Below are 25,195 nucleotides of genomic sequence, written 5' to 3'. Positions count from 1 at the left end.
GCAGCTTGTAGATCTGCTATTTTTCAATAGTTAAAGCACAAAATAATGCGTTCCTAAATGGGTCAAACCCCCTCCCCCTATGAAGAACATTCATGGGGGGCCCGCAGTGAATCCTTGTACCCAGGGCCCAGAATGTGGTGCAACACCCCTGCCTGCATCCTCAGTGTCAGCAGGCCATCTGAGCCATGTGCAGACTACTGTCCTGCATCCTCTGTCGGAGGTGGTTGGCAAAGTCCACCTGGGTCTGCGAGAGCACCTTGTTTATGATGGCCTTGGGGATCCAGCCCTGAAGAAGAGAGACACGCAACACAAAGACCAGGCCTGATCAACGTCCATGTTTGACAACAGTTAATCGAAACTAATCAATGTAACCGATTAAGAAAAATAATCGATTTTTTACACAAAGAAAATACATAATCGATTTTCTTTCGAAATGATTCAAAATGAATGAAAATATCTCGGGTTTCAGTAATCCCATGACAAGATGTTGAGAACATACCTTCAGGTCTATGCTCAGTAGCCAGGTGAACTGGGTCTTGTTGGGGTCTTCTGCAGAGGGCTTCAGAACTATACAGGTCGGCCCGTTCTCCGCCCTGCGAAATAAACTGTTGGTCAGTTCCTATTGAGTCAAAATGCACTGTTGGTCAGTTCCTATTGAGTCAAAATGTTGGTCAGTTCCTATTGATCAAAATGTTGGTCAGTTCCTATTGAGTAAAAATGTTGGTCAGTTCCTATTGATCAAAATGTTGGTCAGTTCCTATTGAGTCAAAATGTTGGTCAGTTCCTATTGAGTCAAAATGCACTGTTGGTCAGTTCCTATTGAGTCAAAATGTTGGTCAGTTCCTATTGATCAAAATGTTGGTCAGTTCCTATTGAGTCAACATGTTGGTCAGTTCCTATTGAGTCAAAATACAATGTTGGTCAGTTCCTATTGAGTCAAAATACACTGTTAGTCAGTTCCTATTCAGTCAGATAAATAGCAGATCTACATGCTCACAACGCCTCGTGTTGTGAGACGTTGTGAGCATGTAGATCTGCTGTTTTCACAATTTCTGCCTGTAATATTTGACAATTTGGCCAATGTTTAATTTGTCGTTTTAGAGGTATTAAAAACTCCTTAAATTGTCACTTAAGAAATGTCATGTGCATATATAAACTTAAACTTTATGTTTGTTTGTTTACTGTTGAGAGAGAAATCAATGTTGCACATTAAGTCAATCATCTGGGGACCCCCCAAGAGGTCCCGACCCACAGGTTGAGAACCACTGACGTACCGGACCACCCCTCTCTGTTAGGGTGCTATGGGTGGGCATTCAATTTAGGCCTAGAATTATTGAATGCTTTAACCAGTGAAAAATAGCAGATATACAAGCTCACAGCGCGGCCCCGAGTGCCGCGCTGCGAGCTTGTAGATCTGCTATCTTTGAAAAAGTTGTGAAAATGTGTGCAAATCTTTGAATATGTATGTATTTTCAAAGCGAACGTTTGTAACTCACATTTTGCTTCTGGGTGGTCCCTGGAACTAAATATTTTGAGATGCGGGTCCGTGGCCAAATAAATATCATTTTGGGGGTCCTTCACATGAAAAGGTTTGAGAACCACTGACATAGTAGTCTCTCAAGAACAGACTGACTGAGCTCCAGTTAAGTGAAAAGGACCTTTTCTTTGACGATGGCTGGCCAGATTGCTGACATAGAAACATAGGTTTTTCCAAAAATCTTAGAAGGATTCAAAAGACACTTATAGAATCGGGTCAAAATAAACATTTTCACGATTTTTCAAAAATAGCAGATCTACAAGTTTTTCAATAGTTAAAGCATAAAATAATGATACAAAATAATGTGTACCCGTTCTAAATGGGTTAATACGTACCGGACCACCCCTCTCTGAGTGGGCATGTCAGGGTGCTGGGTGGACATGCCAGCCAGGAAGCAGGTGGAGCCTCGCCGCTTGGCACAGCGGACGCTGACGAAGTCGCGCGGTCCCACCACGTTGCCGGGGGTCTCAGCCGACACCTCGTGGGTCACCATGGTCTCCTGGCCGATCCTCTGGAGGATCTGTGGAGACGGCGGAGGTCATAATGTACATGTACATAGTGTATGGAGTTATGGACATACATACATACTGCAGGCTGCAGTGTACACTATGGGATATGCCTGGTATTTGGCATACTGTATGTGTAGGTTAAAAGGTAAAAACATACTGCATGCACACCAGCCACTTGGTCTTTGGTGTTGTCCATTGTTTGAGGGCACAAAGGCCAAATGCCAGGGTAGGAAGGCCATCAAATAAAACAAGATTTGGTCCATTGAAAGAATTAATTGAATATAAGGATTAAGGATGATTAATGTATGAATGACCATTGTAAAGCGCTTTGAGTTAGGAAGTTAGAAAAGCGCTATAAAATAGTATCATTTTAAATAAATAAATAATGGTATTTACTATCTGATCCATGCTCAGCCCTGCACCAATCAAAGATACTGGATTGGTTTAAAATGGGGACTCAACAAAAGACACAGGTTTTTACATGTTGGCATGACAGAGACAGAGCAGAAAGTGGTACAGTCAGCTGGGGCATTAAGGCCACTGTGACCTCAGGTCATGCCATTGGTTTGAGGGGCATTAAGGCCACTGTGGCCTCAGGTCATGCCATTTGTTTGAGGGGCACAAGGCCAAACTGAGGGGCAACGACGGCCATAGCCTTCATGAAATTCCTGCCCTGGTGCACATGCACACACACTAAAATGTGTGTGTGTGTGTGTGTGTGTGTGTGTGTGTGTGTGTGTGTGTGTGTGTGTGTGTGTGTGTGTGTGTGTGCGTGCGTGCGTGCGTGCGTGCGTGCGTGCGTGCGTGCGTGAGTGCGTGCGTGCGTGCGTGCGGTTGCATTAGTAATGCTTGAACATATACATTTTTTCAGTGACTCTTTGAATCTTTATAATTATGGTGTGACAGCTTCTCTCTCTCTCTATCTCTATCTCTCTCTCTCTCTCTCTCTCTCTCTCTCTCTCTCTCTCTCTCTCTCTCTCTCTCTCTCTCTCTCTCTCTCTCTCTCTCTCACCTTGACCTGTTTGACTCTGGGGTTCCAGTCCGCCATCCCCTCCATGTTTTCCACCAGCTCTCCGTACAGCCGGTCTGAAGGCTGCTCCAGTGTAACCTCCAGTCGGAACACCTTGCCCACGTCAGGAAGCACCTTACTGAGCACCTTATCACCGTTAGCCTAAAGGGACAGAGCAACACTTTACTGAGCACCTTATCCCCGCTAGCCTAAAGGGACAGAACAACACTCTACTTAGCACCTTATCACCGCTAGCCTAAAGGGACAGAGCAACACTTTACTAAGCACCTTATCACATGAACATTGAACATTTGTGCAAAACCTATTTTTTACCAGGTTCTATAAATGTCTTTTAGCAAAAAAAGAAAAGGGTAAAAACAGTTTTTGAAACGCATGTTTTGTGTACCGCAAAAACGCATGTTTCTATGTCAGTGGTTCTCAAACTTTTTCATGTCAAAGACCCCCAAAATTAGGCCTACATGTATTTGGCCCATCTCTAAATATTCTTTATCAGGGACCCCCCAGAGGCAAATATCTGAGTTACAAATGTTCACTTTTAAAAAGATATATTCAAGGATTTGCTACAGTCCATCCATCCTGCTCACTGCTCTTTTAGTATGGTTTAACATTCACACTGCTCTACAGTATGGTTTAACACTGCTCACTGCTCTACAGTATGGTTTAACACTGCTCACTGCTCTACAGTATGGTTTAACACTCACAGCTTCCACCTCTACGGTCCAGCCGTCCTGCTCACTGAGGATGCTGACAGCCTTCTGCAGGGCGTTCTGGCCTTGTCTCACGTAGGACATCTCCTCCTCACTGAGGCCACAGGGCTCCTCTGGGATGCGAGAGCCTTCAGACGCAACAGAGGAGATGAATCAAATTATACTGTATGCAGTTAAAGTTCAAGTTTGATCCGAAAACGTCATTGCAGAAGAGTATGAATTATGATGTTTCTCACAGATTCAAGAGGACAGCTCTAAGATAACATTTGTGATTGATTGATTGATTGATTGATTGATTGATTGATTGCCTTATTAGAAGTTGGCATACAGGAAAAGCACAGTAAAGGACAGTAGAGTTCAGATACAAGGTCTACTGATAGGATTTAAACCCATGAAAGAAGAACTATTCATATTCATATGTCTGTGACAGATTGTCCTGTTTGTGCTCTGCACAGCGCTGGCTCTGAAACTCAACCAATCCTCAAGCTTGCACCACTCCTCCATTGCACTCAATAGAGTTTTTGCATTTTCCTATTTATAGTCTGGATTGATTACCTAGAATAAAAAATAAAGCTAAACTAGAACTACTGTGTAATGTGTTGGGCAACCACACTAACTAAAATGAGATCCTATAAGCTCTTCCGCTTTTTTACACGGGAAACCTTTATGTATCTCATATAACATTGAATGGCAGACGGATAGAACACAGTACAATGCAGAGGATAAATTCAATAGCAAAATAAAATGAAAAACGATAGTCATAAAGAAGAAAAATAAAAGAAAGAAGAAAATAAATAAACAATATTACAGTGGAAAAGGGGAGGTAAGTATGGGCTCAGTCCCTATTATAAGTCTCGAGTAGCAGCCACCTGTAGGTGACTTTTCAGAACGATTTTAAAGGAAGTTAGGGATTTTGCTTGCGGTAGGGCGTTCCACATGTTAGTGGTATAGCAGGAGAACGAATTTGAACCTTTTTAGAGACAAATCTGGGTTGAACATGATTAGTGGAGCTGCCTCTAGTGTTGCAATTGTGGACATCCTTGACGTTTAGGAAGTATTTTGTCAGGTACATCAAACCCTTTTCATGTCAAGGAGCCCCACAACGACACTGAACAGGGATTGCAGAGAGAAAGAGAGAAACTCACTGAGCAGGGAACTCCTCCTCCGGACCTGTCTGATCCAGTTGCCGGGTCCTGGAGCTGCCATCTTGTTGAGCTCATGGTGGATGGCAACCAAGGCGCTCTTCTGCAGACCTGGGGATATGGAGGATTTCATATAGTTCATGGAAACAAATACCTGGGGATATGGGACATATAAAGTCCACTCATTCCGATTACAAGGCCTCCAAAGAGGCTGCTATTTTACGTGCCGGGAGTGGGTAATTTGTGCGCCTGCTGCCTTCTTTGGATGTGGTAGCTGTTTCTATAGGGATGGCTTTCCCAAGTGCAAATGTGTGCCAAGAACAATCTTTGCTTCATATTAAGCCAACTAGCAAAGATGGACCTTTTGTTTAGAACTCAAAACCTCCTTAAATGTCAAGTAAAGACTCACTATAACTTCCAACTATTCATACAAAACAATGAATCCCTACCTCTAACTACAGGCATCAAGGCTCTTAAGGTTGCATTCTAATCTCCAACGAGAGAAAAGCTGAAAATACTTCTCATCCTGATATTATCCATCACTTTAAGACAATAACTTAAACCTAATATGTCAAGGTTTCATGCAAACACAACCTGGGGATATACAGTATGTGCGTATGAAGAATCAGTGGGGGGAAAGTACACACGCTTTTTACGCTTTTTTAAAGTAAAAGTCAATACTGCAAGTAAATAAAAATGTAAAAGTACAAAAATGTCAGCGTCAAAACATACTTAAAAGATCGACAAGATGCGACAGGTTGTGATTGAAAATCACAAAGTTATTTTCACACCTGCTATTAAATGTAGCTGAATATAGCTATTTTAAAATAACCAACGTTTAACAAAAAGCTAAAGTGGTTAATGTATGTTTTGTAATAATAATCAAAATCTCCAAAGTAACTATTATTAAACTTAAGTTTTCCAAATGATTGTAGTGGAGTAAAAAGTATATTTATCTGTGAGATGTACAGTAGTGGAGTAGTAGTAAAAGTACTGGAAATTGGAAATACTAAAAAATAACAAGAAAAAGATACCGGACAATTGAATGTGCTCACATAACATCACAACATGAAGCAGGCATTGAAAAACAAATTAATAAAAAAAAAAAACATAATTCTAAAAAAGACTGTTTAATTTTTTTTAAATGTTCCGTAACAGCCTACTTGGTCTTACTACAGTGTCATGCAAAAAGAAGCAAAATAGCAGAAGAAAATGGCAGAAACAATATCAGATCTACAAGCTGAAAAAAACGTTGTGATGCTTATGTTTTCAGCTTGTAGAGCTGCGATTTTATTCAACATTTTGTATTTGAATCCTGAAGATATTCAGTTTGTTTCGCACCCAACTGCAACAATAAATACGAATACATTTCTAGAAAGCCGTGATGCTTCCATCTCCCAGCTCTCACTCACCCGTCATGTTCCTCATGTGTCTGTAGGAGATCCCAGCACACAGTTTGAAGGTGGCAGGCAGCATTCTGGAGCTTCAGCAGCTGGAGAGCCTCCTTTATGTATTTATTTCTTTATTTCGGGAAGAAACAGGAATCTAAATGTGAAGCTGACGGAGGTACAAGACTGAGAGAAAAGAAGAAGATGCTATACAAGTAAAACTGTGGTTAAAAAGCAGGATGAGCTGATGATGTGCGGTGCTTTAGAGGCAGTCTGTGTGTGTATGTGTGCTCAGTGGTCAGTAGGGTCTGTATATACAGTAGGAGTTGTGTGTGTGTGCGTGTGTGTGTGTGTGTGTGTGTGTGTGTGTGTGTGTGTGTGTGTGTGTGTGTGTGTGCGCGTGTGCGTGTGCGTGTGTGTGTGCGTGCTCAGGGCCATGGTGTTATCTCTCCATCGCGGCTGTCATTCTCGTCACAGATAAACACCTCATCATTCAGGGCCGCGGACGGAGCCAGCGCGGGGCCAAGGCTGGCGGCCGGACGTGACGAGCAAGCCAGCGAGCGTGTTTTAGGATCGGTGGTTCTCAAAGTGTGGTCCGGGGACCCCCAGGGGTCCTTGAGGCGGTTTTATACTTTGGCTATTCAAAAAGAAAAGGAAAAAGCAGATATAAACGCTCATGCTTGTAGATCTGCATTTCTTTTTTAACAATCTTGATGATCTGCGCAAATGTTTGAGAATATCATCGGGGATTCAAACCCGGGTCTCTCGCATGAAAGTCTAACATCTTAACCACTAGACCAGAGGGATATCCCTATGGACTGAGATACTAGAGTTTTGAGGCCATCAGTCTGAGTCACTCTGCTAAATACTGTATATCAGGGGTCTTCAACAGGGGGTCCGGGACCCCTAGGGGGCCCTCAGAGTTACTACAGGGGGTCCTCCAAATCTTTGTGTGATTGAAGCTTTTTTTTCTCCTTTTCTATATTAACCACTTGAACCCTGGCATCCATATTCGGAGAACTTTAGCCAAAAATAGCAGATCTACAAGCTCACAACGCCTCGCGCTGAGAGGCATTGTGAGCTTGTAGATCAGCTATTTCCGGCAAAGAGCTCTGGTGTAGAGGGGGAAAAGAGCAGACTAAGTACAGAGTGAAAGGTCAAGTTTTTGTATTGACGGTTCAAATGGTTAAATATCTGAAAACATTAATTGACATGAATCCAAAACACACTGATGATTGATCACAATTATGATGTTTCTCACAGATTCAAGAGGACAGCTCTAAGATAACATTTGTGATTGATTGATTGATTGATTGATTGATTGATTGCCTTATTAGAAGTTGGCATACAGGAAAAGCACAGTAAAGGACAGTAGAGTTCAGATACAAGGTCTACTGATAGGATTTCAACCCATGAAAGAAGAACTATTCATATTCATATGTCTGTGACAGATTGTCCTGTTTGTGCTCTGCACAGCGGTGGCTCTGATGATTGATTGATTGATTGATTGATTGATTGGTTGATTGATTGAATACTTTATTAGTAGTTTGCATAGGAAATGTATATCATTTCATGACTGTACAGTTCACTGGTACAAGGTCAACTAAAAAGGTGCAATTCTGGGAAAATTGCGAGTGTGGTTGCCTACTTAAAGGCTGGATATGCCAACATGTCATGTGTCATGTCATGTCATGTGTCATGTCATGTCCTCCAAATCTTTGTGTGATTGAAGCTTTTTTTTCTCCTTTTCTATATTAACCACTTGAACCCTGGCATCCATATTCGGAGAACTTTAGCCAAAAATAGCAGATCTACAAGCTCACAACGCCTCGCGCTGAGAGGCATTGTGAGCTTGTAGATCAGCTATTTCCGGCAAAGAGCTCTGGTGTAGAGGGGGAAAAGAGCAGACTAAGTACAGAGTGAAAGGTCAAGTTTTTGTATTGACGGTTCAAATGGTTAAATATCTGAAAACATTAATTGACATGAATCCAAAACACACTGATGATTGATCACAATTATGATGTTTCTCACAGATTCAAGAGGACAGCTCTAAGATAACATTTGTGATTGATTGATTGATTGATTGATTGATTGATTGCCTTATTAGAAGTTGGCATACAGGAAAAGCACAGTAAAGGACAGTAGAGTTCAGATACAAGGTCTACTGATAGGATTTCAACCCATGAAAGAAGAACTATTCATATTCATATGTCTGTGACAGATTGTCCTGTTTGTGCTCTGCACAGCGGTGGCTCTGATGATTGATTGATTGATTGATTGATTGATTGGTTGATTGATTGAATACTTTATTAGTAGTTTGCATAGGAAATGTATATCATTTCATGACTGTACAGTTCACTGGTACAAGGTCAACTAAAAAGGTGCAATTCTGGGAAAATTGCGAGTGTGGTTGCCTACTTAAAGGCTGGATATGCCAACATGTCATGTGTCATGTCATGTCATGTGTCATGTCATGTCCTCCAAATCTTTGTGTGATTGAAGCTTTTTTTTCTCCTTTTCTATATTAACCACTTGAACCCTGGCATCCATATTCGGAGAACTTTAGCCAAAAATAGCAGATCTACAAGCTCACAACGCCTCGCGCTGAGAGGCATTGTGAGCTTGTAGATCAGCTATTTCCGGCAAAGAGCTCTGGTGTAGAGGGGGAAAAGAGCAGACTAAGTACAGAGTGAAAGGTCAAGTTTTTGTATTGACGGTTCAAATGGTTAAATATCTGAAAACATTAATTGACATGAATCCAAAACACACTGATGATTGTGCTGTCAAAAGATGAAACTATATGGAATCTATAAACAGGTTGTGGGGTCCCTGCTTCATCTCTCTCTCAACTAAGGGCTCCCTGGCCTGAAAACGTTGAAGACCCCTGCTGTATAAGCGAACATGTTTAACTCACATCTTGGCTTCTGCACCAGGTCCCTGCATGGGGGCACACAACATGAGATGGATCCAAAAGCCAGGCCACAAATATACATGAAACCATCCTGATGGCCCACCCACACATCTGACCACTGTTGAGGGCTGAGATGGGTGGGTGGACCACCAGATGGATGGGTGGATCACAAGGAAACGCTTCGGAGATCTTCAACTGGGCCCTGATCCAGAGAAAGGTTGAGTGTGATTTTTTTTCTTCTTTTATTTTTGAAGTATTTTGTAAATACACACAGCTGTTGGCTTTTTATAATTATCACTGCGTATATACGTCACTTCCTGCCTGTAAGAATTCAGATACACTGATGATGGCTTAGAGCCGAAACGCGTCTGTGATGAGCTACTGCTGCTGCTGAAATAAAAGAAAGACTCTTAAAAAGTGAGTACGGGTTATATCCTCCTTTATGTTGTACCTGATCCTGCACCCTAAGAACTGAAGCTGTTCAAAAGAAGAAACTAAATGAGTAGAGCGAACCTTTCTCTGTTTTGAGTGTGAATCTGACCATGAAAACAACCAGCAAAATAAAATCATCCTCACAAAGACTGTTTCTCAAATTATACTACAGCTGCTCCTCACCCACACGCACACACACACACACACACACGCACGCACGCACGCACGCAAATTGCAAGCAACGTGTGGTTGGAGAGAGATGAGATAGTCAGGCCCAGAAGTCAAAGGTGAAGTGATTCACACAACATCCGTTGCCCTCACATTCTATCTGCCGCCTACTGGAATGATGTTAGCATCTCTGAGTCTACTACATCCTTAATGTTAGCATCTCTGAGTCTACTACATCCTTAATGTTAGCATCTCTGAGTCTACTACATCCTTAATGTTAGCATCTCTGAGTCTACTACAGCCTTAATGTTAGCATCTCTGAGTCTACTACAGCCTTAAAGTTAGCATCTCTGAGTCTACTACAGCCTTAATGTTAGCATCTCTGAGTCTACTACAGCCTTAAAGTTAGCATCTCTGAGTCTACTACAGCCTTATGTTAACATCTCTGAGTCTACTACAGCCTTATGTTAACATCTCTGAGTCTACTACAGCCTTATGTTAACATCTCTGAGTCTACTACAGCCTTAATGTTAGCATCTCTGAGTCTACTACAGCCTTATGTTAACATCTCTGAGTCTACTACAGCCTTATGTTAACATCTCTGAGTCTACTACAGCCTTATGTTAACATCTCTGAGTCTACTACAGCCTTAATGTTAGCATCTCTGAGTCTACTACAGCCTTAATGTTAGCATCTCTGAGTCTACTACAGCCTTAATGTTAGCATCTCTGATCTACTACAGCCTTAATGTTAACATCTCTAGTCTACTACAGCCTTAATGTTAGTATCTCTGAGTCTACTACAGCCTTAATGTTAGCATCTCTGAGTCTACTACAGCCTTAATGTTAACATCTCTGAGTCTACTACAGCCTTAATGTTAGCATCTCTGATCTACTACAGCCTTAATGTTAACATCTCTAGTCTACTACAGCCTTAATGTTAGTATCTCTGAGTCTACTACAGCCTTAATGTTAGTATATCTGAGTCTACTACAGCCTTAATGTTAGTATCTCTGAGTCTACTACAGCCTTAATGTTAACATCTCTGAGTCTACTACAGCCTTAATGTTAACATCTCTAGTCTACTACAGCCTTAATGTTAGTATCTCTGAGTCTACTACAGCCTTAATGTTAGTATCTCTGAGTCTACTACAGCCTTAATGTTAACATCTCTGAGTCTACTACAGCCTTAATGTTAACATCTCTGATCTACTACAGCCTTAATGTTAACATCTCTAGTCTACTACAGCCTTAATGTTAGTATCTCTGAGTCTACTACAGCCTTAATGTTAACATCTCTGAGTCTACTACAGCCTTAATGTTAACATCTCTGAGTCTACTACAGCCTTAATGTTAGCATCTCTGAGTCTACTACAGCCTTAATGTTAGCATCTCTGAGTCTACTACAGCCTTAATGTTAGTATCTCTGTGAGTCTACTACAGCCTTAATGTTAGCATCTCTGAGTCTACTACAGCCTTAATGTTAGTATCTCTGTGAGTCTACTACAGCCTTAATGTTAGCATCTCTGAGTCTACTACAGCCTTAATGTTAGCATCTCTGAGTCTACTACAGCCTTAATGTTAGTATCTCTGTGAGTCTACTACAGCCTTAATGTTAGCATCTCTAGTCTACTACAGCCTTAATGTTAACATCTCTGAGTCTACTACAGCCTTAATGTTAGCATCTCTGAGTCTACTACAGCCTTAATGTTAACATCTCTGAGTCTACTACAGCCTTAATGTTAGCATCTCTGAGTCTACTACAGCCTTAATGTTAGCATCTCTGAGTCTACTACAGCCTTAATGTTAGCATCTCTGAGTCTACTACAGCCTTAATGTTAGCATCTCTGAGTCTACTACAGCCTTAATGTTAACATCTCTGAGTCTACTACAGCCTTAATGTTAACATCTCTGAGTCTACTACAGCCTTAATGTTAACATCTCTGAGTCTACTACAGCCTTAATGTTAATATCTCTGAGTCTACTACAGCCTTAATGTTAACATCTCTGAGTCTACTACAGCCTTTATGTTAGCATCTCTGAGTCTACTACAGCCTTAATGTTAACATCTCTGAGTCTACTACAGCCTTAATGTTAACATCTCTGAGTCTACTACAGCCTTAATGTTAACATCTCTGAGTCTACTACAGCCTTAATGTTAACATCTCTGAGTCTACTACAGCCTTAATGTTAACATCTCTGAGTCTACTACAGCCTTAATGTTAACATCTCTGAGTCTACTACAGCCTTAATGTTAATATCTCTGAGTCTACTACAGCCTTAATGTTAACATCTCTGAGTCTACTACAGCCTTTATGTTAGCATCTCTGAGTCTACTACAGCCTTAATGTTAGCATCTCTGAGTCTACTACAGCCTTAATGTTAGCATCTCTGAGTCTACTACAGCCTTAATGTTAGCATCTCTGAGTCTACTACAGCCTTAATGTTAGCATCTCTGAGTCTACTACAGCCTTAATGTTAGCATCTCTGAGTCTACTACAGCCTTAATGTTAGCATCTCTGAGTCTACTACAGCCTTAATGTTAACATCTCTGAGTCTACTACAGCCTTAATGTTAACATCTCTGAGTCTACTACAGCCTTAATGTTAGCATCTCTGAGTCTACTACAGCCTTAATGTTAACATCTCTGAGTCTACTACAGCCTTAATGTTAATATCTCTGAGTCTACTACAGCCTTAATGTTAGCATCTCTGAGTCTACTACAGCCTTAATGTTAACATCTCTGAGTCTACTACAGCCTTAATGTTAACATCTCTGAGTCTACTACAGCCTTAATGTTAACATCTCTGAGTCTACTACAGCCTTAATGTTAACATCTCTGAGTCTACTACAGCCTTAATGTTAGCATCTCTACATGTTACTCTACAGCAGGGTTCCCCAATTAGTTTTCCCCAAGGGCCAAATTATGTCTAGGGTACCAAGCCGAGGGCCACAACATTGCAGGGGGCGACGGTGCCGTTCCCGCTACTCCAGTGACAGTTCAGATATCGTCGTTGTCGGGTGAAAACTATAACAATGATTTAAACTAGTGAAACTCCAGTGACAGTTCAGATATCGTCGTTGTCGGGTGAAAACTTTAAAAATGATTTAAACTAGTGAAACTCCAGTGACAGTTCAGATATCGTCGTTGTCGGGTGAAAACTTTAAAAATGATTTAAACTAGTGAAAACAGCCGATCTACAAGCACACAATGCCTCGCGGTGCGAGGCGTTGTGTGCTTGTAGATCTGCTGTTTCCACTACTTTAGTGCGACGGCCTTGTTTGATGAAGCAGAGCTTTACTTTGCGAAAGAACGTATACATTTTGAGATACGGGTTTTCCACCCGACAATGACGATATACTAGTGTTGTTGCTGCTGTTGTTGCTTGCTGCCATTATTACTGGGGTTGGTGGGGGCCTGACAGTAGCCCCCCGCGGGCCGCAAATGGCCCGCAGGCCGCCTATTGGGGAACCCTGCTCTACAGCCTAAAAAACCCTGAGTTAGTGGGTAGAGACCATCTGGTATTTCGAAGGTCACTGGTTTGCCAAGGACCCCCAAGGACCCCCAAAATGTGTTGCAGTGTCCCTCAGCAATGAAGCTGAATTTACGGGGCGGCAGTGGCTCAGGGGTAGAGAAACCATCGTTAAAACACAGAGGGTTCCCAGTTCGATCCCGGGCTCCCCCAGAGTTAGTGTGGAAGAGTCCTTGAGCAAGACTCTAAACGCCTAGTTGCTCCTGATGAGCAGGTTGGTGCCTTGCATGGTTTCCTCTGCCATTGGTGTGTGAATGGGTGAATGTAATGCACAATCTCTGTAAAGTGATATAAATGCACCATTTAAGGCAGGGAAGGGCAACTTTGATGATGGCGAGGGCCACTATTTCCACCTTGACTCCATAGGGCCACACAATGCATATTGCTACATCCTACTTTGTCATTCAAGTATCTCATACAAAAGAAGCAAAAATAGCCGATCTGCAAGCTCAAAACGCATCGCGCTGCGATGCGTTTCGAGCTTGTAGATCGGCTATTTTTGCTTCTTTTGAATTGGAATCCTGGATTATTTTTTGTTATTTCTTAATTGGAATCCTGAAATGTAACATTTTGATTTAATTTCAAACACATTTAGTTATATATGTTAACTTTATGAACTTAAATACAAATATGTTGGACATAAAAAAAATACATTTTAATACTACTATACTAATCATTAAGATAGATTAAGATAGACTGACAGAATTAAAGCAGCTCATGTTTGGAATTATAACAGCTGAAATCAATAATATATTCAGTATTCCCGTATTAACCTGCGGGCCGCATTATGTGAAGGTGAGGGCCGCATGTGGCCCCCGGCTGCCAGTTGCCCATGTATGATTTAAGGGTTAATAACGTGTGTGTGTATCTTAGTGGCCATCTGGAAACTAGAAGGTCGCCGGTTCACCTCCAGGCAGGCCCATGTCCGACGTGTCCTTGAGCAAGACATTTCCATTTGGTCAGAGCCCACGTTGAGAAGCATTTATACTTTATATCAGGGCCGCTGCTACTATGACGCGCATGACGCAGTCCGCCTCAGGCACCACAATGGCCAAAAGGCACCAAAACATTAGAGAGAAAAGAAAAAAGAGCCAAGCCGATCCATTTTGATCTGGGGCGGGGCCGCAGCACAGTCCGCGACGCACTGCACTCACTCACTGACAGACACTCACCCAGTGGAGATCCAACAGTCATAGACTGATCTGATCTGATACATTGTGCAATTTGTGCAAGTAAGAATCCCAACAGCCAGTTGCGAGTCAGGCACCAAAAGGCCTTGGGGCGGCCCTGCTTTATATATATATATATATATATATATATATATATATATATATATATATATATATATATATATATATATATATATTTACATGCCCCGCCCCCCCTCCCCATAAAAAGTTAATGTTAATAATTTCATTTAATTTAGAAAATTATTATGTAGTCCTGGCATGAGTGTTTCTTGATGGATGAAAATCAGTAATTTTTAACCACTTTTATTTCCCATTTTTTATACAAAGTCTATTAGAAAATAGCAGACCCCCCCCCCCCTCAGTAAATAGGAACATCATAATGATGTATGATGTCAGTCAATGTTATGAGTTAAACAAAAAAGGACCTCAATTGAAACCATAAGCTTTTTTGGGTGTATCCTTTTAGTTGACCTTGTACCAGTGAACTGTACTGTCATGAAACTGTACCTTTTCCTATGCAAAACTTCTAATAAAGTCTTCAATCAATCAATCAATCAATCAATCAATCAATCAATCCCGCAGACACATGTGTCCGTGTACAGACATACCGTATTGATGACCCCTGGTTTGGTGCGGCGAGGCAGCGGCAGCCATGTTGTTTAGACAGCCTTGTGCTCATGGTTCCAGTGAACGCCAGCACTATCTAAAGACAACAACTAGATCTACAAGCCTTGCGTCAAACCTCAGCTGAAAGGCAACACAAACACCAAGACTGACTGACGAAGGCCTGTGTCTTTTCCCGTAACAACTGCTGCTGCGGATCAATCATAAACATTAATACAGACTCAGTGCGGATTGTATCTTCCTTTGACGCATTGTCAGTATATAAAACACCTACACGTATTATCTGAATCATAGCAGGGACGTGCAGAGAATGTTAGAGAGGCAGGGGCTGAAATTTCCTGAAAGGGCCTTTTGGTGAAAATATCGAAAATAGCCGACCTCCAAGCTCATAACGCATGAGCTTGGAGGTTGGATATTTTCGGTGCTTGATACCACACTAAGCATAATCAATACTGGAGATGTGGCGTAACGGCATGGATTTCTACACAGAAAGGTCAATTCTTTCAATATAAGATCATGCATTCAAGTTCTGGAGAGTATAATTGGACAAGGCAATTCTCTTGAATGCTGCCTTCAGGTATGGCATGGAAAGAGGGGGCATTTGCATTTCTTTCACCATAGTAAAAACTGCATTCATGGTCTGGAGAGGGACTGTTACAGAGGGGTAGGGCAGGGGCTCAAGCACTCTTTGATGGCTATGTGTGCACATGCCTTCACTTGCCCTAGCCTTGACCACCTTGCCAGGGTTATGCAAAGTCTAAAATGTAATTTAGATAACAGTATAGTGTATATAGTTTAAATGGCTCTGGATTAAGTTCATTTAGGCTAAATGCCTGGCCCTAAATGAACCTCTCTAGACTGTCCTGGAGTTACTCTGTTACAGTAGGCTACAAGTCCGGTATTCAAAGTTCAATTGAGTAAAAATAGGTGTTGGTATCAAAGTGCACTTAAAGTACCAAAGAGGTGGAGTAAAAGTTAAAGTATTGAACATGGAAAATACCTCAAAATTGTACTTAAGTACAGTACTTCAGTAAATGTACTTAGTTACTTTACACCCCTGCAGACCATCTGAATGGAACATTCAAGAGGACTGTGTGGATGTGTGTGTGTGTGTGTGTGCGTGTGTGTGTGTGTGTGTGTGTGTTTCCACAGATTCATAAATCGTGCAGAAAGACTGCAGTGACCTTGACCTTCGACCCCGCCTCACTCTGACAGGGTGGCAGGAGTGGTGTTGCCAGATTCTGTGAGAGAGAAAAAGCAACCAAAATAAGCGACTATAGGGGCAGGCCAGCCAACTGTTCTAGTGTAGCAACTACACTTTAGAATTAAGCCCCCCAAAAAACAGCACAGTATAGGCCTACCGTAGCTACCAATATTTACAAGCGACTTTCTCACTCAACTGTAAACAAACCAACATATTAAAGTTTAAGTGTATAGAGGGTATCTGCACATCTCTAAAGTGACAATTTAAGGCATTTTTTTAATACCTCTAAAATGACAACTTAAACATTGTCCAAATTGTCAAATATATAGAGGCAGAAATTGTGAAAATAGCAGAACGCCTCGCAACGCGAGGTGTTGTGAGCATGTAGAATAGAACTTTTTTTTCTTTTTTTTTCAACTTCGACTTTCGACTTTCTCTGGTGGGAGTCGACTTGTGTAATGAAGTCAACTGAGTCGACTTGTGGACTTTTTCGTTAATGCCCTAGGGCAGTGGTTCTCATACTTTTTGGGCTTCAGTACCACAGATATAAAAAGCTAGATACCTCCCCCGCCGCTGCAGTTCATTGGCGCGCCTGGTCAAGGAGTCCTGGCAGAAATGGTGGAGTGTGGAAGACAGACTGTCACTCAAAAAAACTGCTGGCCAATCACAGCGCGTCTTTTCCGGGACTTTTCCCATTCAATTCAAAGGAGCTTTATTGGCACGTTTATATGGCCAAAGCAAGTGTCAATACCAGACATGGAGTTTGATCCAGGATTTGGTCACATTCCCGTCTACATTCATTAGACAGATTAATGAATCATGTTACTTACCTGTGGAAAGTGATTCCCAGCGTTCTATTTTCCAATGTGCATCTGTTTGTACAACCCGGAGCTGTACATGAAATGACCATGTTTCTCTCTGGGAACTTATTTCACAAATCTCTGAGTGTTTGGTGACAGCTCCAGTTTTGTTTTCATCCAGTTCCTGATGTTGCGCGGCTCAGCGTTGCGTATGAGAAAACCCGCCCCATCTGCCTCTGATTGGCCGACCGAATTTCCGCTTCTGTGACGCACAGGGAAGAATTCCGTAATTCGGAAAGAGGCGTCTACCTTTCTATGTCTGTGTTCAGTACCCCCTTTTCCTGATTGCTGAATCCAAGTACCCCCTTTAATCCAGTGGTTCTCAAAGTGAATTCCATGGACTCTGTGGGCTCCTTTGGGGGGGGGGGTCTAAATTGACCCATACAAGTCGTAACACTAACAGTGTACAAATGGAACCAAATGAACCTTATTTGGTTCCATTTGTACACTGTCAGAGTTAAGGGGAGATCTTGACATTTGATAGTTTGAGAAACACTGCTTTAATCGACCACATTTTGACTAGAAAATACTGAACATCAAAAGTACAGTTTTTATGTCAATACGTTGAAAATAGCCTGTTTTCTATTCAGTAACAGTAAAATTCATACTTAATTTGGTTTAAAGCTATACAGAGCAGCACGTTAATATACATTTGTGAATGTTTTATCATTAAACATAACAGTAAAATAATGTTTTCATGTTCCATGTTCTCTAAAAGTACCGCCTGTAGTACCTCTGCGTACCCCTAGGGCAGTGTTTCCCATTTGAGAAACACTGCCCTGGCCTAGGGTGTAGCGGTTCAAGGCTGGAAACACCTCATGACGATGGTTACTGCCTGAAGACATCAACTCTTCCTGTCCAAGGCTACATTTACCAAACCTGAATGAAGGAGAAGCATCTTTAGATGTAATTATAATCAATACAACTGCAAGAAACTACCTCAGAGTTGTGTGTATTAACAGTTTAACACAGTGGTCCATATACAGGTTGGTCAGAATAACATTTTATTCACTAGAACAGATTAAAGGTTGCAGCTTGATAAAAAAAAAAAAAAAAAGCCTTATCCTACCGGAGCAGCGTTTGGAAGTTTGGGTGTTAAATATATTATTTGATCAATCAAAGTTCATATTTCCTATTGATATGATGTCAATAAGAAACTCAGGGAGCATAGACTGATCCCAATCCAGTTTTAGTTTTTTTTCTTTTTTTAACTTCCCTAAAATCAAAATCTGCTCCAGTTGGGTCAGCTAGAAGTTTAGAACCGTCGGGGCCCCTGGGGCCCTCGGGGCACTCGGGGGGCCCGTGAGGCAACAACATATATCGTCGTATGGTGGATAAAAAAAATAAAAACACTTTAAAACGGTGAAAACAGCCACTCTACAAGTCCACAACGTGTCGCATCGCACCGCGCTGTGAGCTGGTAGATCTGCTATTGTCGCTACTCTTGTGCGACAGCCTTGTATGATGAAGCAGGGCTTTCTTTTACAAAAAAAAAGAAAAGAAAAAAGAAATGTGTTGAAATATGAAGATCCGCAATGTTTTCGCCCGACAACAACTGATATTAGGGATGGGACGTTAAGCGATATTATCGCTTATCGTGATCGCTTATCGTGATCAAAAACACGTGATCGGCCCAGGATAATGGATTTTGATTAATCGCGATAATATTCCTAAATCTAGATTTCTTTTTGTCACAATCATCGTGATATGACATTTTCATATCGTCCCAAGTGATACGCTTCGATAATTACGCAGTAAAAAAAAGAAGGTGAGGTGAATGTGTTCCAAACTGCACAGTCCATGTCAGACGACTCGTCCACTCTCTGTCCAAGAAATTAAGAACGTAAAAAACTAAAAACAAACTAACAATAGATGCGTCTGTGTGACAATAGCTTGATACAGTGATGTGCCTTAAAGGTCAGAGGTCAAACATATTTAAAGTAAAAAAAAAAAAAAAAAACATTAAAATAAATCATTTGGTGAAGAAACAGCATGACATTTTATATTGTGCAACTTTTTTCTGTGTGTCCTTTTTGAGCTGAGCTGAGGGTGCACACGTTGCTGTTCCTCTCATCTCCACTAGGGGGAGCAAACAGACCGTCCCTCTCACAATGTTCAGAGGCTGCCTTCATTCTGTCTGTCTGTCTGTCTGACTGACAGTCTGTATGTCTTCCGTCTGGTCTTTGCAGTCACTTTAAATGTGTTTTACTGTAAATCTACATAGTCAAGGCATGTATAGCTTGCTGCTCATCAGAAATGTGAATTTAAAAAATACGTTTGAAAGATATTTGAAAATATATTTTAGTGAGAGGAAATGGACGAATAGATGACGGCTTCCTTTCTCGGCTTTCAGGAGGTGTAGTTCCAGACTCTATATAGCATTCAGGAGGCGTAGTTCCAGACTCTATATAGCATTCAGGAGGTGTAGTTCCAGACTCTATTTAGCATTCAGGAGGTGTAGTTCCAGACTCTATATAACCTTCAGGAGGTGTAGTTCCAGACTCTAATGTAATAGCATTCAGGAGGTGTAGTTCCAGACTCTATATAACATTCAGGAGGTGTAGTTCCAGACTATATATAGCATTCAGGAGGTGTAGTTCCAGACTCTATATAGCATTCAGGAGGTGTAGTTCCAGACTGACTATATAGCATTCAGGAGGTGTAGTTCCAGACTCTATATAACCTTCAGGAGGTGTAGTTCCAGACTCTAATGTAATAGCATTCAGGAGGTGTAGTTCCAGACTCTATATAACATTCAGGAGGTGTAGTTCCAGACTATATATAGCATTCAGGAGGTGTAGTTCCAGACTCTATATAACATTCAGGAGGTGTAGTTCCAGACTGACTATATAGCATTCAGGAGGTGTAGTTCCAGACTCTATATAACATTCAGATATTGTATAATAGTTGTCTGACACAATGGCAACCGAACCTGAAAGGATTTCTGTACCCGCGTTTCTTTCAATCACATTCCAATCTCACAGATGAAGTGAGGACAACGGAGGGTGTATGACATTTGTTCATATAGACCGATTTCCTGAGCGACAATAGCAGGGGCGTCAATTGGGTATGGCAGGGGTATGCAGCTGCCATACCCTGGGTTCAGGGGGGAAAATAAAAGTTACTTTTAAATATAAATCCATGAATGTCTCTTTGTCTATCTGTGCTGGTTATTATGTTGTTAAATTACATTAAAATAACTACCAATGCAAAAGTGGTCACTTTAACAAGGTATTATAATTATATTCTTTTTGTATTCTCCCCATCTTGACAAAATGGTATATTCCCAGGTTCCGCAGGTCAGCTGCACAGGTGCAATGCATTAATGTTAATTGTGGCACGTTTACTAACATGCCAAGTTTAGCTGCACTTGAACAACTGTTCCAGTTTGCCATACCCAGCCCAAGAAACTGTAGAAACGGGGGGGGGGGGGGGGGGAGATAAAATGTACTTCTTAAAATAAATGTATCATGCCTGTTGCTAATGCTAAGGTATGGCAAAAACCTCTCAGCACCCCACCCACTCTGTAAAATACATTATTTTTGTCATGAAATAAAATGCACACACCTCGAGCCACCGCAGACACAACACGGAAATAAGTGGCGGTCGAGTTGGATGCATTTTATTTCATGACAAAAATAGCGTATTTTACAGAGTGGGTGGGGTGCTGAGAGGTTTCCCACCGCAGAGAACAGACTTTCAACAACCTAAAACGACCTTTGGTTTGGTGAGTAGTGAAGTAGTTTAGTTTATTTTGACTGAAGTTGAGCCGTCGTAGGGGCTGAGAAATCCTGGTCTAGTCTTTTAGCCAGCCGCCTGTCAGAGCGTCAGTGCAGCTGACTAGACTAGTGACACCGCAGGCATGGCTGACAGCGCCCTCTACAGCAGGGGTTCCCAAACTTTTTTGTCTCAGGGCACCCCATGAATATTTTTTTAATCTGAGGCATCCCTACATTATAATTTTCACTCCCGGCACCTTATATTTATAGCATATCGTTGTTGTAATGCAATGAAAAAACAACTGCACAGTTAATCACAATTATATGTGTGAGCCCCCTGTTAAAATATGATTATTTTGGGGGTCGCAGCCCAAAAAGGTTGAGAACCTCTGCCTTAAAGCAATGCGATATGCATACAGGCTCATACCTAAGAGAGAATGTGGTTATAAAAATGGATCAGGATAATTCTTGGTGGTTTATTTCCATTTAAAACCATTGGCTGTGATGATGTGTAGATACAGTATGTCCATCACAATGACATCACAATGACTCACAATGACATCATACTGTCAGTCCCATGAAGTCTTGCCAAACCAGTTTTCTCCTGTGATGTCCTCCAAAGTCCCCGTTGATCCACCGTAGGGTACTGTCCACCGCAGAGTCGTCATAATCATCTCCACGTTGATTCTCATGCATTGTCAAAACATATTCCCAGACGTTTTAGGGGAAATAGCAGATCTGCAAGCTCACAGCGACCTCGTGGATCGGCTACTTCCACTATTTAAAAAAATGTTTTGAAAGTAGACCGTTTGACATTTCTTTGTATATTTAGGTTATTTGTCATATTATCTGCCCGCTGCAAATTCTGTTTAAGAGCCAAACATTTAATATGTTCCAATGTTGGGGAAAAAACACAATTAAATCGCAATCATTTTGTGTGACGATGGATTGACCAGTAAAATGCCATGATGGTTGAGTGACAGCCGTGTTTGTGTTGCACGTCTTTCTGAGGCAGGAGGAGTGACCTGGGTTCTACAACCTGGGTTCTACAACCTGGGTTCTACAACCTGGGTTCTACAGCCTGGGTTCTACAACCTGGGTTCTACAGCCTGGGTTCTACAACCTGGGTTCTACAGCCTGGGTTCTACAACCTGGGTTCTACAGCCTGGGTTCTACAACCTGGGTTCTACAACCTGGGTTCTACAGCCTGGGTTCTACAACCTGGGTTCTACAACCTGGGTTCTACAGCCTGGGTTCCAGTCTGGCAAGGCTAGCCTGGAGTCGCTTCCAATTTGGGGTTTCTGAACCGGTCAGGAGCGGAAACAGCCTACGTCATGTTGTAGTCATCAACAGACTACACTTTGGCCGGAACTACCAAACTGGAATAGCCCTCAAGGGCATAATTTTAGGGCCTACCCAATAAAACCCTTGATGCAGCGTTATTTTTTGAAAAGTTTGTTGGGTAAATCCATCTTTTAGTCCCAACTCGTAGCCACTGGCAAGACTACACTTCTCTCGCATTTAAATAGGGATTGGGGAAACAAACAGGGGGGACCAAAACAAAGCGACGCCGATTCGTTGGAACAACATCCGATTAGCAACGACGCCACCTACGTAACATGGCCTGCCAGACCGAGAGGAGAAGAGTTCAAAAAAGAATAATCCACCAAACACAGCGAAGCAGGCTAGAACCCAGGCCAGGAGAAGAGTGTTAAAGAGATTATAAAGGATGAAATATTGAACATGGATGGAGAAACAGATGAGAATTAAAACCCCATAAATGGTACTCCGTCCGTAGCACCACGGCATCGTTCCAAAAAGTCGTTTCTTTTTGATCAAGCGAAACCACCGCACTGTGAAGTATGAGCGTCGAGCGGCGCCGTACTGTGAAAAATAGCCTATAAATGCAGCGTAGGATTGTGAGCCGAGACCAGATGCCGATAAAGGCCTGTCTATACTTGTTCGGTTCGGTTTGTTGTGTTTTCCGACGTGCAAATTTCCGAACTCTTCATTCGGTCCAAGGCTTTTCAGAAGTCGCGAGGGATATCATTTTATGGTCGAAAAGGACCTTTTGACCGAAATCTTCGTATAGACAGGGGTTTAGTACAGCAAGGAAAATGGAAACGTGAATATTATGAATAGAGCCAACAATTAAAATTAAAAATGAAAAATAAAGAAAAGCAATGAACAACGTAAAAAAAAAGAAGAAAAAAAAACATTTTCCACAAAGACCCCATCATCATCTTGGATCCTCCGTGGTGGTCTTTTCCCCTGAATATTAACTTGTATTTTTTTCCTTGTCCTGTTTTTTATCGTCAGTGGCTCTGTGTTCTCCTCGCTGTTAGTCCAGCGATCCTGAGGGCGAAGAAACCTTTATGAACAAAAAAATAAAAACCAACAAAACGCCATCATCAAACGTCTCTGCGATTCGTCAACCAAAGAGCCAGTTCCTCTACAAACGCCAGGAGTCTCTCTCTCTCTCTCTATGTCTATGTCTCTCTCTCACAGGGGGCGTGTTTGTAGGAACAGTGTCTCCGTTCCCATTGGTTGAACCGTCGAGGCTTCAAACAGGCTTGTCCGTCCATTGGCTGCTGTCCAGACAGGGCTCTCTCTAAAGACCAATCAGCAGCAGCAGGGAAGTCCCCCCCCCTCCCTCCCTCCCACCTCTCCCTCGGAACTGTTCCCTTTATAACTGTGTGTGTGTGTGTGTGTGTGTGTGTGTGTGTGTGTGTGTGTGTGTGTGTGTGTGTGTGTGAGAGAGAGAGAGGCGTCACACCGTCTTCTGTCACTAGGGGGCAGAGTTGGACATGGAGTCCACCGAGTTCACGCTGGAAGACTGCAGACGAGTGTTGGCGATAGACACCTCTGGGTGCTGAGAGAGAGAGAGAGAGAGAGAGAGAGATGGGTGTTACTGTGTGTGTGTGTGTGTGTGTGTGTGTGTGTGTGTGTGTGTGTGTCTGTGTGTGTGTCTGTGTGTGTGTGTGTGTGTGTGTGTGTGTGTGTGTGTGTGTGAGAAACATCTTGACTAGGTACAGACTCAGTGAGCACAGTATTGCGATCGAGAAGGACGCCATAGGCATACCTGGCTCCCTAGAGAAAACAGTCTTTGCACCCACTGCGCACAAAATTAAGTGGAAACCGAGCTACACTTCCTAACCGCCTGTCCACTGTACCAAGACATCAGAGACACATACTTCCCACAGATCATAACCACCCAAGGAGAGTTTGAAAACATGACCAATAGAGCAGTGAAGTTTGATGTTATTTACCCATCCAACCTGGTTCACGTTTTTTCCTTCCATTCTGAATTCCCATAGACTTTATTCATATTGTGTCATATACAAACTGTGTTCCAAACATTAACAAATGATCACAGCGGTTTGACTCATATGGAAATGAAGAATCAACTGATGGTGAGAAAACGCTAATGTTACTGTTGCCGAATTAGTTACATTTTCGCTAGAAACAGGCTTTATCAAATATGAGTGACGTTACAGAGCCTCCTCCCCGACAATATCGCAAAGACCGTTTGTTTATTTTTGGACCACAATGCTTATATGAGACGATTTTAAGATGACCCAATGTTATTCTCCATAGAGAAATTACTTCCATGAACCGGGGGATGAGCGAGTCATGTCATGACTTCACTGCTCTATGATGAAAAACTCCCATACCTGCTGGGTGAAGTAAAACAATTTGCGAACACAGCAGCAAGATATGTGAGCTGCTGTGATAGGAGAAGGATATCAAATGGAACACAACCACCTTAAAGACTACTGATCATGGTGTATAGTTTCCTGCACTGTCTGCATTGAGTACTTTCCATACATGAAAACTGTTTCACCCCTTTCAATTGTACATATTTTATGTTGATTGTATTATATTGATTGATTGTATTGTACTGTGTACACTTCTGCTTTGGCAATGTAAACGTATGTTTTCTCATGCCAATAAAGCCCTTTGAATTGAACTGAAACGTGTGTGTGTGTGTGTGTGTGTGTGTGTGTGTGTGTGTGTGTGTGTGTGTGTGTGTGTGTGTGTGTGCGTGCGTGCGTGCGTGCGTGCGTGCGTGCGTGCGTGCGTGCGTGCGTGCGTGCGTGCGTGCGTGCGTAACTGTGAACTTTGCTTCCTCTGGTGGTCGTGCCTGGATGTCCAGGGGCGAGGCAGAAGGACTCTGGTGAGGTGTTGGACTGTCTCTGCTAGGGTTGGTGGTGGACGCCACGTATGGCGGAGAGACGCTGC

General features: G+C 42.1%; 2 protein-coding genes across 2 annotated transcripts in view; both read right to left on the bottom strand.

Annotated features, from left to right (window-relative positions):
* Positions 1 to 166: 166 nt before the first annotated feature.
* Positions 167 to 6,401, bottom strand: LOC308294994 (steroidogenic acute regulatory protein, mitochondrial-like; the record flags this gene model as incomplete). The annotated part of the gene is made up of 7 exons (XM_080737930.1): positions 167 to 286; positions 500 to 593; positions 1,873 to 2,057; positions 3,059 to 3,217; positions 3,778 to 3,911; positions 4,929 to 5,036; positions 6,338 to 6,401. 7 exons carry the CDS (start codon positions 6,399 to 6,401, stop codon positions 167 to 169), a joined length of 864 nt encoding a protein of 287 aa, XP_080594056.1.
* A 17,239-nt stretch (positions 6,402 to 23,640) lies between these two features.
* grk5l (G protein-coupled receptor kinase 5 like) overlaps positions 23,641 to 25,195 on the bottom strand; it is a 75,414-nt gene continuing 73,859 nt past the window's right edge. The window contains exon 16 of the mRNA XM_080738985.1: positions 23,641 to 23,825. Within this exon, the coding sequence (XP_080595111.1) occupies positions 23,742 to 23,825 (84 nt within the window). The 3' untranslated portion in view covers positions 23,641 to 23,741. The remainder of the gene's footprint in view (positions 23,826 to 25,195) is intronic.

This window comes from Nannobrachium achirus, assembly GCF_963921795.1.
Source record: "Nannobrachium achirus genome assembly, chromosome: 12".
Taxonomy (NCBI): domain Eukaryota; kingdom Metazoa; phylum Chordata; class Actinopteri; order Myctophiformes; family Myctophidae; genus Nannobrachium; species Nannobrachium achirus.
Note: the sequence above shows the minus strand (reverse complement) of the source record. Positions and strands in the feature narration are given on the sequence as shown.